The sequence below is a fragment of the Fusarium solani genome, assembly GCF_023522795.1.
Source record: "Fusarium solani strain SB1 chromosome Unknown bctg00000001, whole genome shotgun sequence".
In the NCBI taxonomy this organism is placed as follows: Eukaryota; Fungi; Ascomycota; class Sordariomycetes; order Hypocreales; family Nectriaceae; genus Fusarium; species Fusarium solani.
Genome location: NW_027072156.1, coordinates 5,627,954 through 5,646,485, shown reverse-complemented (window position 1 = coordinate 5,646,485; position 18,532 = coordinate 5,627,954). Strand labels below are relative to the sequence as shown.

At 49.5% G+C, this 18,532-nt stretch overlaps 8 protein-coding genes across 8 annotated transcripts; 3 read left to right on the top strand and 5 right to left on the bottom strand.

Annotated features, from left to right (window-relative positions):
* Positions 1-10: 10 nt before the first annotated feature.
* Positions 11-2,222, bottom strand: MRS44_003902 (uncharacterized protein; the record flags this gene model as incomplete). Its single annotated transcript, XM_065623460.1, has 5 exons — positions 11-467; positions 1,020-1,653; positions 1,707-1,942; positions 1,990-2,022; positions 2,071-2,222. 5 exons carry the CDS (start codon positions 2,220-2,222, stop codon positions 11-13), a joined length of 1,512 nt encoding a protein of 503 aa, XP_065479532.1.
* A 1,553-nt stretch (positions 2,223-3,775) lies between these two features.
* On the top strand, positions 3,776-5,376 carry MRS44_003901 (uncharacterized protein; the record flags this gene model as incomplete). Its single annotated transcript, XM_065623459.1, has 2 exons — positions 3,776-4,477; positions 4,576-5,376. The coding sequence occupies 2 exons, from the start codon at positions 3,776-3,778 to the stop codon at positions 5,374-5,376; spliced, it is 1,503 nt and encodes a 500-aa protein (XP_065479531.1).
* Positions 5,377-5,597: 221 nt separating this feature from the next.
* MRS44_003900 (uncharacterized protein) lies at positions 5,598-7,341 on the bottom strand (the record flags this gene model as incomplete). The annotated part of the gene is made up of 4 exons (XM_065623458.1): positions 5,598-5,920; positions 5,972-6,377; positions 6,437-6,762; positions 6,831-7,341. The coding sequence occupies 4 exons, from the start codon at positions 7,339-7,341 to the stop codon at positions 5,598-5,600; spliced, it is 1,566 nt and encodes a 521-aa protein (XP_065479530.1).
* Positions 7,342-7,725: 384 nt separating this feature from the next.
* On the bottom strand, positions 7,726-11,422 carry MRS44_003899 (uncharacterized protein; the record flags this gene model as incomplete). Its single annotated transcript, XM_065623457.1, has 4 exons — positions 7,726-8,082; positions 8,692-10,217; positions 10,269-10,937; positions 10,993-11,422. 4 exons carry the CDS (start codon positions 11,420-11,422, stop codon positions 7,726-7,728), a joined length of 2,982 nt encoding a protein of 993 aa, XP_065479529.1.
* Positions 11,423-12,267: 845 nt separating this feature from the next.
* On the bottom strand, positions 12,268-13,653 carry MRS44_003898 (uncharacterized protein; the record flags this gene model as incomplete). The annotated part of the gene is made up of 3 exons (XM_065623456.1): positions 12,268-12,762; positions 12,815-13,291; positions 13,354-13,653. 3 exons carry the CDS (start codon positions 13,651-13,653, stop codon positions 12,268-12,270), a joined length of 1,272 nt encoding a protein of 423 aa, XP_065479528.1.
* A 1,215-nt stretch (positions 13,654-14,868) lies between these two features.
* On the top strand, positions 14,869-15,504 carry MRS44_003897 (uncharacterized protein; the record flags this gene model as incomplete). The annotated part of the gene is made up of 1 exon (XM_065623455.1): positions 14,869-15,504. One exon carries the CDS (start codon positions 14,869-14,871, stop codon positions 15,502-15,504), a length of 636 nt encoding a protein of 211 aa, XP_065479527.1.
* A 602-nt stretch (positions 15,505-16,106) lies between these two features.
* MRS44_003896 (uncharacterized protein) lies at positions 16,107-16,784 on the bottom strand (the record flags this gene model as incomplete). The annotated part of the gene is made up of 2 exons (XM_065623454.1): positions 16,107-16,143; positions 16,549-16,784. The coding sequence occupies 2 exons, from the start codon at positions 16,782-16,784 to the stop codon at positions 16,107-16,109; spliced, it is 273 nt and encodes a 90-aa protein (XP_065479526.1).
* A 782-nt stretch (positions 16,785-17,566) lies between these two features.
* On the top strand, positions 17,567-18,432 carry MRS44_003895 (uncharacterized protein; the record flags this gene model as incomplete). The annotated part of the gene is made up of 2 exons (XM_065623453.1): positions 17,567-17,882; positions 17,945-18,432. 2 exons carry the CDS (start codon positions 17,567-17,569, stop codon positions 18,430-18,432), a joined length of 804 nt encoding a protein of 267 aa, XP_065479525.1.
* Positions 18,433-18,532: the final 100 nt, after the last annotated feature.

Genomic DNA, 18,532 nt, shown 5'->3' with positions numbered 1-18,532 from the left:
TCACAACAAGTTAGGCGCTTTTATCTCGGTCAGCCTTTGGCATGACTGTATTGTTGTCGTCCATTTCTTCCGTGCATTGTGAAGGGTTAATAGTCTCGATGAGAGAGCCTGTCCTAATATCCACAGGGGGGTTAGTAGCATTAACGAGCGGCTGAAGCGACTCTGCTACTGCAATATTTCCCAGTGGGCATTGAGTATCCTCGTTAGGACATTCAAGAAGCCTGATGTGGTGCTCGCCCAATGTGACGAGACGTTGCTGCAATGCTAGAACTCGGTGCTTGTTGGAAACTTCGGTGTTAAGGGCATACTTCTGTGCCCGAAGCGCTTGGTTCTCGATAAGGAGGCGGCGCTTCCGGCTCTGAAGGAGTCGAATGAGTCTCCGGAATCCGGCAGAGGTATGATTTCGGGGGCATTGATGAAGCGGATCTTGGGATATATGTCTATCGCACATGATAGACCGAAGTAGCCTTTTAATGATAGAGTGTTTAAATCAACTAAAAGCGGAGAAATCGAGGCCTTGTAGATAACGAAGAACCGATAAGAAGGAAGAGTAAGACTTCATACGGAGCGTATTATATTAAATAATATATAATGTGCTTGATAAGCTAGTAAAACAGTCAAGCAAGCGGAACGCTTGTATTTGCACCTTAAAGATATTTACAAAATTCTCAAAAATTCCATGGAAGCCTAAAACTGCTACATATTATTGCTTGTTCACAATATACTTGACGACTAGCCACTGTTATCCTACCGAAGACTATATCGATTATCCTAATCGCTATTCCTTCGGCTTTGGTTATGCCACCTAATAAGAATGACTGGACCTGACACGGTGGGCCAGATGGTCGACCGACTACGGGTATTCCCCCGTGCTAGGCACCACAGTACAGGCTCAGTTACGAACCATACACACAAGAGCTAACTATAAACAAGGCGAATGACAAGACAAGCGGTAGGCCTACACCACTGTGACGAGTTAGCTTGGTACATATCTCAAGGCGCACCGGAGGAATATCTACCGTTGTGGGGCGCTGTGAAAGAGAGAAGCCAAAAGCATCATGGAAAGCCCCAGCACAGCCACGTCCGAAACATCAAGCGTAATATCCAGGTCAGCATGTAAGATCCAACCAAGGATGACGGCGAGAGGGTCGATGCAGGCAAGAGTCCGAATCATCGAGCAGGTCATATTTTCGACCATGCACGGTAAATAATCCGGGTCTGCCCAGACGATGGATATCAGAGTTTCCCCACTTGCCAAGGCGCAAGGAACCAAAACGAGGCCTATGAACTTGGTCGGCCGCGCACCGCTAGAGGCTTTAATTGAATTTGCGATATATATTGAATCCATCAGGTGTAGGCCAAGTGCCATGACCAGCAAAACGGAGCTGGGCAGGATCGCTAGTTGTGGTTGCACTTGGTCCTCCACGCGAGCCTCGTCTGTGGTCTCCATGGTTTTTTCTGGCTCACTAGCTGGGCCTCTCGAACTAACTGTAGTTTGAGATGAGTTGCGATCCTCAAGGCCAGCCTTTGGACCGGGTGCAGGGTGATCTGCATTTACACTGTCACGATAGATAAAGAACAGATAGCAGAGGAACTGGGTGAACATAAAGACCGCAGCAATACGGGAGAGCAGGAACGCAGGCCTCGTCTGGTCTAGAAACGAACGTAAGAACCCATAGCTTGATCAGAAGCAAGTCATCGCTCACCTGGGTTTGCCACTTTGTACAGCGTAGGGGCGGCGACAATCACAATGTTGAATAGAAGAATTTTAGTGTTCTTCTCGGCAGCGGGAAGGTCAAAAAGGCGACGGCCATGTTTGAGAAGGCCCGCTCCGAAGCTTAAGAGGCAGTCAGATACTATGAGGCCAACAATGACCATTCGGGCAACCGCGCCTTCGCTCAGCGACACCACAACCAGCACCAACAGGAGCTCTGATATATTGCTGTCTTGTTAAGCAGGACGCCTAGCTGGTGCAACGGGCGGACTTACGAGAGGATTGCAGCAAGAATGAACTCCAGGCGGCTGTGGGAGCTAGAGCGTAGTAGAAGAATGATATTAAACGTCGCGAACCGAATGAGAGAAGATAGAGGCAGGAGTGTTAGGAGGCTAAAGATAAAAGTCGCAAGCGATCCGCGCTGGATGAAATAGAAGCATGTTGAAATGGAGAAGAGCAGCAAGATCAAACTGCACGCGATGATAATTCTATTCTTTTCTGTGAGCATGGCTATCCACGACATGTTGTTGGAGGGGCCTGGGCGACATGCAGGTTGTCTAGGCTGTCTCATCGCGCTGGTGCTATGTATATGTATGGGTGTGCCTGACTTGGCATTGTATTTATTCTAAAGATAGGATATAGACAAACCCTACTAGAATCCTACCTAAATCCAAAGCCATTATTTTGCTTAGAAGATAATTACTAGCTAAAAATAAGCCATGCCCTTTCTATCTATAGTATACTATACTAAATGTCCTCTAATCGCACCGAAAGTCATCAAGGGGGTACACGCGGCAGTATGCGTTAAGCAAGTGCATATTTTTAGGACGTGTAGAAAAGAGCTGAAAATAGAAATATTACTGCTAAAATAAGCTCCTCTACCTTGGCAAGCTTGAGACACCTCGATATACATACTTAGCCATGTACCTCATCTATCAATAACACGTATATTGCCGAATGTGATTTCTTTGCTCGGAGTGCACGCTGTGGCAGCGATATCAAGATATTTGAGATAAAATAAAGAACCTATGTTTATACTCTTTCTGGCCATCAACAGAAAGTGACCGCCCTCTTACTGCTCGGAAATAGAGCAGCCTGTGCCACATCGGGCCCAGTCCACTGCTTGGGTACGTTTCGTCTCACCTACGCCGTACCATAAATTGTACCGGGAGAACAACAATCAATCATTCGAACTAGTACGACGCTGCCGCCTAGTATAGGGACCAGCACTTTCTCCCTCGTCCCCCCTCTGAGCCAGAGATATATCACGCTTTGAACAATATGAAATTGCCCTCGTTTCGTGACATCGATACGCCGATGTGGCAGTTCGTTGCGTGGCGGCGGGCATTAGAGTAGTAGAAGGTTGCTGTGTAATAGGTCTCCTTTCGATTGCTGTCGTATGAGCCGTGCTGGGAAGGATTGAGTTTGGTTCATGCTGGGTGCTGGGGAGCCAACACTGCACTATGGCGCTATTACTGCTCCAGAGGCGGACTCGTAGGGCCAGTACTAAGCGGGTCACTCGAGATGTTCTGATGGCCACGATGTAAAAGATCTTGCTGAGCGAAGCCTCGTGGATGCCCTGGTCAGGCTCTGCCTCCTATGCAAACCCAGCAAGTCATATGCTTTCTGACAACTGCGAGAGGACTTTTCACTTTTTGAGCCCCCCTCCCATCAGACTTCTTCTACGCCCAGTCTCCCTTCGTAGTGCTTATGGGTTTGCCCCTTGCATCTATAAACTCATATTCGGCCTTTAAACCAATCACGCGTTTAACTTTCACCTCTCTCTTCTCCTTCTCACTCTTCTTCTTTTCCTTTCCCTTGCCCTTCCCCCCAGACGGCTCACTATCATCCCCCACGTCTGATTCGTCACTCCCCAGTTCATCAGTTGTCCCATGAGCCTCAACAGGCGAATGCTTTGAAGTCGATGTAGCATCGGCTCCGGCACTTGGAGTGCCTGGATCGGGTTCGACCGGGTACTAGACATAGGTGCCGCGGGTCGGTATCTGTGGCCGACCCCAATTTGGCTGTGACTATCCCCAAGGCCGTGGAAAACGGACAGCGATGACAGTTTACCAGGTACCAGAGGCTGCGTACTCCATGTCGTGTGGCAGTTCGGATATTATAAACATCTCTGACGACCTGGCGGGTGAGAGCAATGGCTGTGTTGACGCTGGGCCAGCACCGACGGCTCCTGGCGAGGAGGCAAGCGACAAAGCCGAGGGCGTCGACCCAGGACAGGGCAAACTGAGGCATCTGCGCCAGATCAACTCACTCCCTGCCGAGGATATGCCAACCTTTACGGTGATATTCTGCCTCGACCTGGACTCGGTCACCCTGAAGGCGGAGAAGAGGGTCCCGGGCAGGCGGCTCTCCCTGAGGCTGGAGCAGCGCGCGTATCTGTTCCGCGTGGTCATCAGCGGACGAGACCACCCGGAGCTGCACGGCCACTATCTCGCCGACGTCATCTCCAGCGAGGCTTGGACTGGTTTGAAGACGCCTCCAGAGCGTCCCCGTGGTCGCGCAGGCTCAAGGTTCACGTCAAGGCGGCGGCTGCCCTCTGCTGAAAACAGCAGCCTAATGGCCGGCCATTGGCCAGTCTACTTCATGAGCGCTATCGGCTGTGTCAACAGGCAAGGGAACGGCCAGGACATATTCGTCTTTGACTTTGTCCAGGAGGGAAACGATGCAGAGTCGGCGTTCCGCTTCCGAAACACTGTAGTCGTGCTCATACTAGCCTTCTGCGGCTGTTGCCACAGAGGGCTCGTGAGCGAGCCCCTCGTGCACTGCCGCGTCTGCCTCCTGCCAGGGGGGGGGGGGAGTTCTACCGCAGAACATGTATTTAAACCCGCCTCTGCCCCCAGACCAGTGTCTGCCAACTCTCCCCCTTCAACCTCCCAGTCTGGTACCCGGACCCAGCAGTCTACTCTCCTCCAATTTCCCAGCCCAACATGAGCTCTTTCTCCCTCCTACTAGGATCACACGAGGATTATTGCAGCGGCTACGACCTAGATCTTCAGACACCCTTAATTCCTGGATACGCTGACCGAGAACCTTTCGACCTCATCGGTCATGCCGACGGAAGAGCTGACCCCATGGTGGTCCAAGAGTTGGCATTCGGCTGCGGCCGTGACTGCAGCTCGCCAAGCTACCTGTACATGGAAGAAGACACTAGCCTCTCCGACAGATACTCACACGAGCTCCTCCTGGCGTTGGATGACTGCGAGACCGGCCCCCAACAGTGCTGGCTCGACTTCTTCCATTTTCTGGAGGGCCATGACCAGGTATCGACAGCCGGCGGCTATACCGCGGAGGGCCATGAAAGCGCTCAACAACTCAGCACTCAACAGCTCGGGCCGGGACGCACTGGTGAGAAGGTGGCCGAGACATCTTGCGAGATCAGCAGAGTACCTGCTCAACACCGCACCAACGTCGCCATTCCCACCTCAGATGATGATGATAACACGCCACATCACGGCAGCCTCGGCTCCGCCTTCGTTAGAAACGACTCTTGTCCACAGCAGAAACCAGTCTTTATTGACCTCACTCTCTCCGATACCGAAGAGTCTGATGGCGAGGATAATCTACCCACTGTCGATCAGCTTATGGAGAGAGTTAAGTCTAGGGTAGCCAGGAGTTTCAGAAATGGCGAGAGGACAGTCTAAGGCGTTATGAAGAAGTGTCCCTCAAGGTTAAGAGTGGGCGTGTTTGCAACCCTAGCTAGTAATACCATCCAGTACCCCTCTGCCGATAAGACCCCTCTACTGATAAGCAAAAAAAAAGTTTCCCCATACAAACTGCTAATTTTCAACCCCCTCACAAAGAGCCACCAGAAATACGAAAAACAAGTCAATTCCTATTTTTCCAGCTTGGAATCGAATGTATTTTAATATAGTCTTGGTCTTCTAACTGCACGGCCTGCGCGCGTGCGTGTGACAGCTAACTCTTCCGCCTCCGAATTTGAGCCCTCATTCTCTTCCACTCCGCCCACCTCGATCACCTCTTCGACACCCTCTGTCTCTTCAATCACTTCGTTTGGCTCAGAAATAGTGTCACCTGTCACTAGAGACTCGGCCAGTGTCATAAACTTCCTGTTGGGATTCGGTATCGCTTTCCTCTTCTTGCCTCTGCTCAGCCTCCCGACTTCCTCCTCTAAACTAGCTACTCTTGAGCTTAGAGAAGCGATCTTTGACTCTTGTGCTTCAAAACCTTTCGATATCACAGAATAGCGCCTTCTTGTCGAAGGGCTTTTGTTCTTACCTAGATCCCTGATGTGACGGCTGGTCTTTGGCGTGTTATCAGAGTCGCGTTGCCCGTCGCTGAGGCCGTCTGATGCGGGCGTCGTTTCCTTCTTGTCAGGCTGGATCTCAGGATGTATGAGCGCTTTCCGTCGTGAAATCGGCCAGTTTCCAGTCACTCTCCAACCAGAAAGGATGTTTTTCTTCGTCATACCCACTTCTCTGCCTTTGGCATAGGCCTTGATGAAGTTGACCTTGTCCACCGGCGCAGAATCGGTCAGGCTTGTCAGCTTTTGGAGTTCTTTGCGATAGGCCGCCTTGGATGCATTAAATGGACCATTGTCGAGTGGTTGTAGGCCGTGGGAGCAGTGAGCCGGCAGGTAACAACAATACACGTTGTTCAAAAAGCACGTAGCCATCCACTCATCCTAGATTTACGGTCAGCGACATCCCCGGCCCAGGTGGCCCGGAAAAGGCGGATACGAACAGATACATGGCTTCGATGACCATCTAGTATGATAAGCCTCGCATCTGACTCATCTTCCGGCTGTGTTTGGGGAAGATAGACCTGTTTGAGCCACTCGACCGCGATATGGTTGTCTGTCCAGCCGTTGTCGGACGTGATGTAATACCAGTCAGCCACTTCCTTGAGCTCATCAATAAACCACTGTTGCTGAAGCTCTTTGCCTTTGAAGATAATCCCCGGCTTCAGAAGACGGCCAGTTGCAGTTGCGGCTTCGAGAAAGCTGGTCCAAGTGCGGGACTGGGAGCCTTTGAGGAAGGCTTTCTTCTTGGGGTCGCTACTGCCGATAACTAAGGAATCCAAGCCTATATTGGCAGCTGGTTAGTTTGTCTCATGAAAGAAACGACAAAATACTCACCAAATCCGGCCATGATGCCGCCCTCGTCAACATTAACAGTGTTCTCAGGTTTGATCCAGCCATATTCGCTCTCGCGGATGTCAAAGTACCAATTGACGGCGGTCGGGGTAAAACAATTGAACCTCGACGCCTCCTGGCGTTTTCCTATCTTGGTCTTTATGGACGGATGTCGTTTCATAAACCTGGCTAGCCAATGTACGCCGATAGGCTTTTCCCTGCCTTGCTGTTGTAGGAGGGCAGCGACGGTGGCGCGAACTTGACTGTGAGAAGGAGCATAGCCCAAGGCCTCTTGTCGAAGTATCCAGGAAACTAATCTGGACTCCTGAGACTTGGATAACAGCTGGGCGGGATGGGTGACCTCGGACTTTGGCGGTACACCTCTTAATCGGTTCGAAAGAGTCGGCTGAGGGATGCCGTGCTTCTGGGCGGATTGGTTCTGCGAGAGACCGTTATCTGTGACATCCAATATTGCTTCAATAACGTCATCCTCTGTGTAAGAAGCTCGAGCCATTTTTCAAGGCGATTATGGAAGGCCGGCGCAGATAAAAGTCCTACAAGCTTTGGGGAGGAGTGTTCGTGGAGGAGGCATGGATAGAAATTTTGCGATAGTTCCATGCGGCCAAACCGCCCATATAGCGTAAGCAACAATAGCATAATACGAAACAGCATGAAACTCTCAATAAGACACAACTTGTTTCACGTAAGTAACTTCAATTTTGGCCAAGCACCGTGTAAGTGAAATTGGGCATTTTGTATGGGGAAACTTTTTTTTTGCTTATCAGTAGAGGGGTCTTATCGGCAGAGGGGTACTGGATGGTAGATATTGGCGCGTCTCTTTGTGATTCTTAAACTCTTTCTCGGTAACAGAGTCGCCTAAATCCAGCGGTTCCCCCTGTCAATGTATTGGCGACGTAGAGCCAGATGGCCCATCTCGGATGGTACGTGGACCACTTGAGCTTTCAAGATGTGAAAGTGCTATGTCGCCAGCCAACAGATATAGGTGAGTTGAGGCCTCCTTTCTCAGCGGATAAGTAGTAGCAGCAACAACATCATCATGGCTACCATTGTGGTGAGCCATGCAGCCTCGCTTCACACCGTCATAAGACTTATTAAAAGTGCCACCAGTGATTTGGCCGCCGCCGGTGGCCTGAAGCTCGATGCTGTGGTCGGTCGCAGTGCGGACTCTGTCGGGTGGGGGTGAGTTCGAGGGTGACGGATGTGAGCCGTCAAGGATACAATCACCGTCAGTCCGCTATTGACAATTAGCCCGGTCACGTTAAGGAGATGACACGCTCTTAAGAGGCGATTGGATCGGCGGCAACGTAGATGTTGCAGCGTCATTCGGTGACTACCCAGGGGGTTAGTGATACGCAACCTCTCTGTTCATCACAGAAAAACAGAGGGGCAGCTTATCATTAGTTAGCCCCCTAGGTATGCTGACACGGCAGGTCGTTGGAAGTTCAGGAGGCCAAATAGCCCGCGGCTTCCGAGAATCAATGTCATTGCTTGCGTTCCGCTCTGAAAGTTTGGGAGCGGAATAGTTCCTGGCGGACAGATTCGAAGCCCACGGCAGAACCGACTATTGCAGTACGAAACTTTGCAAAGGATCAAGGTCAAAGAGTGGCATTGATACGATCTATTGCTTCCGCTCTTAGGAAATCCAGAAAACTATGGCGACCAACAAAATCTCTATTCTCAAGAACCTAGATACATGAACTATTACTTTCCCAATTGAAGCCCTCTGATCATCCTTTCTCCGTCACTAGCTTTGCTTCCCGGCCTGAATCGCTGCCAGAACCGCTTGCTGTAGGTTCTTTATAAATTCATTACTCGTAAATGCTGCATTGATTGCACTGTCTACCATTGGTTTCATGTCGCTTTTCAGGTTACCGAATTCGCCCTCAAGTGTTGCAAGTCGAGTCTCGATGGCCGCGATATCGCTCCCAGCTTGGCCATTGGCCCTGCTAGGCGCAAGTGTGGTCCCTGGTGCCCCTTGTCCACCTTTGGCTATGGCTTCCTCTGACGCACTGTATATAATTTCCTGATATGGCTGCTCCCATGGTACCGGGGTTTGTTGTTCTCTACAGGCTTTTTCAATTATCTCGTTTGCTTGGACTGTTCCTGCGATCTTCCGAAGTCTTGTCACTGTGACCAACGAAACGTTGTCAGGGGCACAAAGTGCCACGCAACAATACGCGGTTGGGCTTGTGTACCTCTTGCCATCTTTGCGCACTTTTGGCGTAGCTGAAGCGACCCAATGAATGTCCTTGATGTCCTTATACCCGAGATTCCGGCCTGCCAAGTCAAAGGCCGAATCGGCCATGTTCTTGGATCGACTCTCTTTTGAATAGTCTTCGGCAACAATTCTTCCAATATCTGCACCTGCAATTATCCTTCGTATGAGGCGACCCTTCTCTTCTCCCTCTACGCAAACCTGGAAACCAGTCCCAGCCCTCACGTAGCCGATGAGTCGCCGCCCGTCGTTAAGTTTTTCCGTATGCCAAGGATAAACGATCGGGCGCGATACGCCGGGCTGTGTCGGGTCTTTTACTAGGGCCAGTGCCTGTACCTGTAGATCCGCCATGGACGACACCATCTGGCTCACCCGAGCAAGGGCACCTTCAGCTTTTTCGCAGGCAAGTTTTGCGTCGAAGTGGCATGTGGAACTTTGTGCTTCTGCAGCCGCGCTTTTGGACTCATGAACAGCTGTCTCGGCGCCCCGAACCAATTTCTTGGCGTCATCCCTGATCTGTTCAAGTTGGGCCCTCAGTGTTTGTTCGACCGCGGACCCGTCGGGAATTTTGCTCAAGTTATCGTTCATGGTTGATAGGTGCTTCTCTGCGTCGGTCGCCTTCTCTTGGGCTATTTTCTTAAACTCCTGCTCTTCGTTCCGCAAATAATTCGTATATTGTTCTGGTGTGCCTAGCTTCAAGCTGTCTGGCAAATGGTGCCTTTCTACACGGTAATTAATTATGATGCCGAGCTGTTGAAGGCCGTTTTTAGCTGCCTCGTCGTCGTAGTTCTTCCGAAGAGCATTCTGATACTGCGCGCACTCGTCCATGTGCATATACCACCAGTCTGGGTCAAATTCCCAAACCGGAGATGCGTCAGACATCGTTTGCGCGAGGAGAGTCTGTTCAATACGGCGCACCCTGTCGTCAATGATCTGGATATCCTCCTTCGCCTGCTTGTTGTTTGGCTCGTCAAAGAGCTTCAATAGAAGACCCGAGGCTTCTTTGTATAGATCTAGGATCTCCTGGGGCGGTTTTTCAATCGGGTCCTCGGGTGGGGGGTTCTCATCGTCCTCCCAGTCTTCGCCAGTCCAATCCTCGCAGAAATTTCTTTCGTCTTCCTCGATACCTACCCGAGAAGCAGCCGAGAGAAGTTCTATGGGTCACTAGTCAGTAGGGAGTCTGAAGTGGGATCTGGCGGCCTTACTCTGTAGTGCAGTCTTTGAATCCTTCCGGAAAGAAAATATAGGGTGAATCATTGATGTTATAGTCCGGAGAGCCTTAACTTTGACACCATCATCGCTGTCTTGGGTTATCTTTAGCATCTCGTAGTCGTTATCGTTAGAGCATGACATGATTCTCTTGATCTCCTCGACACCCTTCAGGTAATCCTCAGCTGATGGAATGCCCCAACCACTTGCAAGGTGGTGCCGCTTGATTTTCTCATCCACAACAAATTTCAACTTCTGGATCTCGGCCACAAGGTTCGAGCTCTTTGGATCAGCTTCAAGGTCCTTGTATCTTTCCGCCGCCAGGATATATTGGGGGTGGAAAAATTCCAGTGGAACCACCCACTGGTGTGCCTTACTCCGCATTAACCCATTGCGATGGTTTTCTTCTATGATTTTGAAATTAAAATTGTGAAGCTTATTGAGCATATTGTTATCTTCCAAGTTTAACTTCAATGCAGCCACTTCCTCCATGGCTTCTTGGTGGATCTTTCGTATCTCGGTTGGAGGTTCCTTTAGGAGTGTTTCATTCACCGGGGCCGCAGTGTCGTTGATGAACGCGTTCAAGTCCACCAACCCTTCCCAGAAAACTACCTCATTGATGTCACCTTTCTCGATATGATTCTGTTTGGCCGCAGTCAAGAGTCCTAGAATTACTTTAGTCAGCGCGTGGCCCTAACTTGTGAGATAGTAGAATCATACTGACGAACGCTCTCGCGGCGTTCTTCTGCTTCTTAGCATCGTCTTGCTTGATGAAAGGTCGAATCAAGCATCCGAGTTGTCTCCATTGCTTCAGAGCGAACTCCAGCGTGACCATGCCGTTTAGATTAAGGATTTTATCATACGATTTCTCGTCACAGCTTAGGATTCTCTCGATTTCGTCCTGTGCTTTCTGCACGAGTGAGTTACTATCAACTCCCAAATTGTCTGCCACTTGTTTTAGGGCATCTTCGTTATCTGCTAGACCTTTTTCGTCGATGGGTGCTTCCAGATCTGCGGGGTTTTGACTGGCTAGAAATTTGTCGATAAAAGGCTGCAATTTACGGTCAAGTTGTTCTTGGAACGCTTTTCCGCTATCCAAGTCCACTGGGACCGTTTGTCCAGAGATTGGTAGAGGATCTACTGTGGCCATTTTCCAGAGGGTTGAGGTGTCTATAGATAGATTGGTATAGTATCGTAGGTAATAGATGGTAGGTTAGAAGTGTTTCGTTGATGATTGTATACTGAAGAACTGGTAGCGAAGCGGACTACTTTATAATATATGTTATTACTATTCTTAGTTATAGATATAAAGAACTATTTTTAGTTAATAAGGAAATAGGGTATAAAGAAATAGAGATATTAGTATCTAAAAATAGTTTATATATAGAGGGGGGACCTAAATTTAAATAAATACTAGAGAGGAGTAAGACTATCTAAAAATAGGCAGTAAGTTCTATTATAGACCTTATTGTTATACCTCGAGCTGCCCTGTTATCACGCAGCATAACTCCTAGTCTTCCACACTGATAAGTTATATATTTTTGCAAAGAGAATATTATTCGTGTGTCATAGAATGTTTCCATGTATCAAGATAAAGGGACCCTTATTCAACTACTCATTTCGGGGTTGATCCTATAGAATTAATACACTTTTGATATTTCTTCTTCCCCTAGTCCCTATAGGCGGGCCTCCATGGTTGACTACCTTTTCGCCATGCTTATCACATATGGCTTCTTAGCTTTTCCATCTCAGCATGCAGAGATCTCGTATTATGCAGCAAGCAAGCTAAAGCAAGTTCCTCGTGCTTATAACTATAGTATTTCCCATTCAAATGTAGAAACTCCTAATAGACTAAGGAAGGCTAAAATGGTCGCGGACAGAGAAGCCAAGTAAATTCAAGATACGAAGTTGCACACCGCAGAACCGTCTGACTTACCTAATGACTCATGGAGCCATTCCAAGACGGGCACCAATCCTTTATTTCCAGCCATTATCCTAGGCTTTGCCCTTCTCCAATGAGTTCAGCAGAGCAACAACCTCGTCCGCTTCAAACTTGATCGGCGCCTCTAGATCGTACATCTTGATGCCCGAATCACTCCTCCTGAAGATGAGCGTGCCCTTTTGGTTTTCAACTTGGACGTAGCCCAGCTTTGCGTCGCCGAATCCGGGCTTAAGAGCATATAGGAATGCTGTCAGGTCTGACATGGGAGCTTTTCTGTCTGGGTAGTTCTTGTCCAGTGATACTTGGTCTCTTGCCATCTTGAGGGGCTCTTCGCCGCAGTTGAAGCCGAGACATCTCCTTTCCATCGTTGGACCGCCTTCTTTCTTGAGTCCGACGAGGGAGTATTGGGCATTTTGTGCGCTATGCGATGGGACTACGACAAAGTCGGCGAAGTCGCTGAAGTGCTGGAAGACGAATTCGGCGGCTGTGGGGTTCAGGGCAATGTTGAACTGGTTAGGGAATAGGTTGAGAGCCATGTCGCATGTTCCCTGTATACACTAGTTAGAAGGAATTTGGGAGAAACGAATCTCGAGTACTGACAATTTGCAGATGGCATTTGACCTTGTCAGCGACACCTTTGTCGATGAACCGCTGGAGAATTCCGAGAGACGCGCCACCGAGGAATAGCACGCTCTCTGCAGATTTGATGGTTTCGCAGAGTGAGTCAAGCTCGAGTTGCTTGACTGAGTTTCCGACGCCTCCAATTTTCTTCTCCGCTGTCTCTGTGCAGGTCTTATACCACTCTCTGAGGCTGTCCAGTCGCTGCGGTAGTGGCTCCTCCATGATGTTTCCATAGCGAATAAGTTCTTCTTCGCTGCGAGCGATTAGCTCTTCTTGTCGGTGGAAGAAGAGATTCACTGGGTTGTGGACTTCTTCAAAGCCGTCGAGATCAATGAAAACCTCGACAGGAGCGTGAAGCCATTCATTTAGCGCCGCTGCGTGATCCCAAGCGACAAGTTCTCTGTGTGAGAATGCATCTTCTTCGGGCCCGTAATCAGGCTTGATGGCTAAGCGAAGCTGTGGTTGAAAAAATCATGTCAGCCTCAATATTTGCGCCATCCAACAAAGTCCTCACTCACAGTTTCTTTGTCCTCTTCGCTTAGCCCTGGGACGCTCTGCACATCCTTTTCAGTCAAAAGACCACCTATAAGCACCTTGAAGGGCCTTTTATGATCTGGGAAATGCTTGATGATGAGCTCTAAACAACGGCTCTGCTGCTCAGTCGACTTGTTCAAGCCCAGGGATACCTGACGAGGCTCAAAAATCCAGATGATGCGCGTATTGGACTCCCTGGACGTGGCTCTGATGACAGCTCTCTGGGCAGCCCAGTTATCAGAGTCGATCGAGTCATTGTAGAGAATGATGATACGTTCCCCCATGGCTACTCCGGTGTCTCGCTATATTGCGATGGCGTGGTTATGGAAATGGAAGGGCTGAGACAGCTATGTTGGAAGTAAAAGACAAGTCTTGCTTGGGAAGCTAGGGCACTTATATACCCATACTGTACCCCTCTGCGGTAAGGATAGAGGGAGAGGGAAGATTGTACCATCTACCTCACCACATTCAGAGCTAAGATTGCACAGCCCAGTGGCTGATCCGGTCTTAGAGATGAGATGGCGAGATTTGCATGGCTCGATTGATATATCCTTGGGCCCCACACTGGGATGCCAACACTAGGCATGTTGTCTCGAAACTGACCTGCGGATGATTATCCTGTCATCAAGTGTGAAAGTTTGTGTCTGCGCCTCTTGCCCGCATGGCGTAAATGCGCTATTTATACACTCGTGTTTGATTACGGTTGCAATATCCCCTAAAAAGGCACGGCAGCCTAGTTACTTTGCCTTTGATACGTAACCTCATATGTAGGATAACGATGCTTCAAGCCCCTGTACTGCCTTCCATCTTGAGGAATGTCCGAGCCGGCATTCTGCCTTATGGGTGACCTCGGCTGTGTAAAGGCGCCTCCAGGAAGCTATTCCTGGCTCAGTGCGTCTATCATAATAACCCTCTGCAGCAAAATATTTGACAAGGGGATGCATGAATTGCCACCGCAACGCCGTGCCTCTAATGCTTGTTGCTTCTCTTCTGAGCTTAGCCCGACCCTCCCACAGATCCCTTTGGATCCAGTGACAGATCCAATATAACTATTGATGACGCGTGTACTGTATTAGCCACCGTGCATAGCCAAGGTAAATTCAGGGGTTTGGGACAATGGTTCGCACATGACCATCCAATATCGGCAAGGCAGACTCGGATGATACTTTGTCGCATCTCAAAATCATGCAAAGCGTCACGCCAGAAACCATGCCGGGCGCCCGTTTGCGCAGCTTTAGACAGGCTGGCTAAGCCCTGCTTCGGCGTGAGCCGTCAACACTATGAGAGGCCTCTGAGAGGAGGAGTGAGCCGACTTGCTGAGAAAAATGCTATAAAGGAGCAATTCTGGAGGCTCTGTCTCTCGCCTCTCGCTTACCACAACCCACACTCGATACTTCACGGCTTAGTTTGACCACCTCTCCCTTGGGCTGCATTCATCACACCAACAAGTCTTCTACCTACATATCAAAACTGTCTGTCAACGACTTTCTACCTTCACAATGGCTTCCAGATATATAATCCGCTGCCGTGTGGCGGTCCTGGCGTTTGCCCTCCTCGCACTGGGCGCCGCCGCCCTCAGCTCAGCCATCATAAACTTCGCAATTATCCTGCGGGGCCGCGCAAGATCCGGCTATGTTGATGATAAGGAAGTGCTGTTGGCCAGTACCTTCCAGAGTCTCCAGAATAATATCTTCGTCGTCTCGATGATAAGCGCTGTTCCCACCGCTCTATTCGGCCTCTTCGGCCTCTTCATAGGAGTTCACCCGAAGATACTGGCAGACCACAGGAGCAGCATCTCGCTCTTCGTCATCCTCCAGTTTATCATAGCCTTTGACTTGATTGTCACGGGTGGTTACAATGCCGACCGTGTCCAGGGCTTTCAGGCTTCCTTTGCCAAGTTCAGTGGCAACGACTACCCCTACTACAGCATCGTCTACTTCGGTAGCGTCGCCCAGGCCGGCTATGGCGCCTCAATTATCGCTGGCGCAGCCGTCATAACATATGGATGTTGTCGGAAGGAGAAGGCACAGGCTAAGGCAGCAGCCAGAAAGAAGCAGACACTGGTTGAGCCGCAGGAAGAACAGGCTACTGACCAAGCACCACCGCACTACAGCAGTGACGGGTATAATGGTTAACAGGAGAGAGAGAGAGAGGCACTTTGAGGTTTAGCTGTGACAAGAAAGGGAGGTGGGCCCGTGAGGAACTCTCGCAAAGGGGTATTCCAGAACGATATCAGAATACAGAAATGATTGCAGCAGACAAATAAGAAGCATTGACTGCCCGGCAACATCGATATGTTGTTGGAAGAACTGAGAGTTCCCCCTAAGCTTCAGGATCAAGATTAAAGTTTGAAGTCCTACGATTAAGGTTCAAAGTCCTAGATGGGATCATTCAAAGATATAAGGCCCCAAAGGGCCTCTCATTGAGATCATGAAAACTTAACCAAGAATAATCACAATCACGACAACAAGAACTACCTTTTGTCAAGTGCACTCAGCATTCCTGCGCGACAAAACAACATATGTACTGTATCGAACACTTTTAGCTTCCTCTTCGATAATAGCCTTTGTCGCTTAGAGGTGTCTCCATACAGTACTAATTACTTGACCATCATAGCTATGTACATCATGATCAAGCCTCGTGGACATCCGGATGCTCAGGAGCCATGGGCGTGTTCGCCTCTGACGCCAAACTTGGCACACTTGAACACGTCAACCCTCTACGCACGGCACCGCGATTATCGAAGACCCAGCGAACCGAGCTTCAGCAAGTCACTGTAGACAAGTTACAAGGTAAGTAAGACATTGTAGGCGAAGTAATAGCCAATACGATCGGCCGATGCACCGCGCGAACCGTCCGTCACGCACGATCCAATATACTCAAACATAGCACAATCGATGCTCCCCATGAGACAACTGCCTGGCATGGAGACATGATGGAGAATTCATTTGACTCTTCTTCATCGACTCCCATGCCCGGCCAATAGTTCCTATACTTCGCCCTCACTCCACTCCTCCGACGCTTAAACATCCACAAACGCAATGTATGACCTCGAAGCCACTCGTAGTCATTTATTATATCGCCGAAATTTATCGTCTTGCTGCTCGCACTCATCTATCGCGTTTTGCCTGCTCATTGCTTAGCTCGTTATCTCGCCATTGATGTTTGTCTCAACTTACATCCCTCCAAGTACAGATCCAAGTAGAGTGGTGAGGTGCTCAATGACAGCGCGAAGTTCCTTCACTTCTTTTTCGAGCTGAATAGTCCGTCGTTCCGTTTGAGCCTGGAGCCGTTCAGATTCGGCTTGTCGCTGCCCCTGAAGATTCACCTTGTGCTCAAGCTTCCGGTGGTTGTCCTCCTGCCCTAAGAACGGTGCGCCATCAAAATCCTGTAGATCGGGCCAGGTGGATGACATTGCTGCGAAATCGGTAAGGCAGCTATTACGCTTTCAAGCTGGGCAATCATCGGCGAGACTACGCGCTATAAATCGCCACCAGTTTCCGTCTCATCCTTCCAGCCCAGGGCCGCATGGAGCGGTCGGGCGTCCCCACCTTGATGACCAGTCCTGCCTATTTCGGCCTATGTCGAAACAGAAAAGACCGATCCGATGCCGAGTACGTCCTAGGTTATTCAAGGATAAGGCGTTAATAAGCATTACAGTGGTCAGGATCAAGCCAACCAAAGCTTGCATGGCTAGGATCGAAGCAAGTAGCTCGAAGTAATCTCGCATCTGTAATCACGATAAGAGCGAGCGAGGATGATGTTGACGGCAAGGGGCATGGTAATCCGGTGGTTGTAATTAGGGTTCGGGTAATCATAGTGATGACGACCGAGACCGAGGTTATCGGAGGCGAAGTAGCTGGGGTTAGAACAAGCGGATGCAAAGTTTCGGTACTTTTCGAAGCGTGATTATCAGTAGTTGATTACTTGACTACACAACAGCATGATTACGGCGGCTCCACTCTCCACTTTAGGGGTTAACACAATGGTAATCCAACAGGAGTGAACTGTAGAGTATGTACAGTAACAGGGCCAGATTCAAGTTTCAAACTTGATGACAGAATAATCATCCGCGGGCCAAGTTCGCATCTCATCAAGGGAGCATGCTTAGATATAAACGTTGAGGTGACGTCTCAGCACGGAGCTTAAGGAAATACAACGGCTTTCTATCAATACTGCTGTGCAATCATTCGCATCATGGTTTCGCCTGACATGTCAGAAGAGGAGCGTAGGGAGAGACGCAGGGCCCAGAATCGCAGAGCGCAACAGAAGTTCCGAGAGAGAAAGAGACAGAGAGATAACGAACCCGGGCACGACAAAGACACACGACGTAAGAAGTTGCGGCGTCAGGATGACTCCGGTAATCCATACTCCGCTCTCGACCAGCCTGATTACCCAAACTTCAGCGAAGACTTCCATAATCTTTTCGATACTCCGCCGACTCAAGCTTCAGTTGAGATTAAGGATCTAGGTTCTGTTGCTGATCTGGCTGGTATGAATTACGATTCCAGTGGTAGGTCCATGTGCCCTTTTCTAATTGGTCATATGTGCTCTAACTCAAACTTTGACAAGCAGCTATGCTCTCCCTGGACATCTCTCATGCGGCGCCAGAGCCCATTACAGATGACATGATTGACCCGAAAATCCTGATGGATAGCCTCCATACAAAAAATACGACCTCGGTGAATCCCTCGCCAACTTCAAAGGACGACAGCCTAGGCAATTCCTCTGCACTATTTCAAAGCCCTGACAATCCTTCGGCGATACCTGAAAGTCATCCTGTTCCCAAATTCGAGTTTAGAGGAGGCCAGCAGGATGGCAATAGTCAAGGCGGCTCCAGAGAGCAAACTCCAGAGGCCCGCACGCCACAAGTGCTGGCGACAAACACAGCTTCTGGGCAGGATGCTATCTCGTCTCCATTGCGGATACGGCATCGTGATCATAGGGCAAGGTTCGTAGAACAGAGCAGCGACGAGGAGCTGATGAACTATTTCATGCTACGTGAGCCTTCTTCGCTGGATGACGCTCTTAAACTATGCTTTATTGGAAAATTCTTCTTATAGGGTAATTGAAGCTAGAGTTTATGTTTAATCGCAATGTCTTTTGTTTGTGTTGAATGCTAGGCCAATATCGCCCTCCCCGAAAGGCCCTAAGTGTGCTATT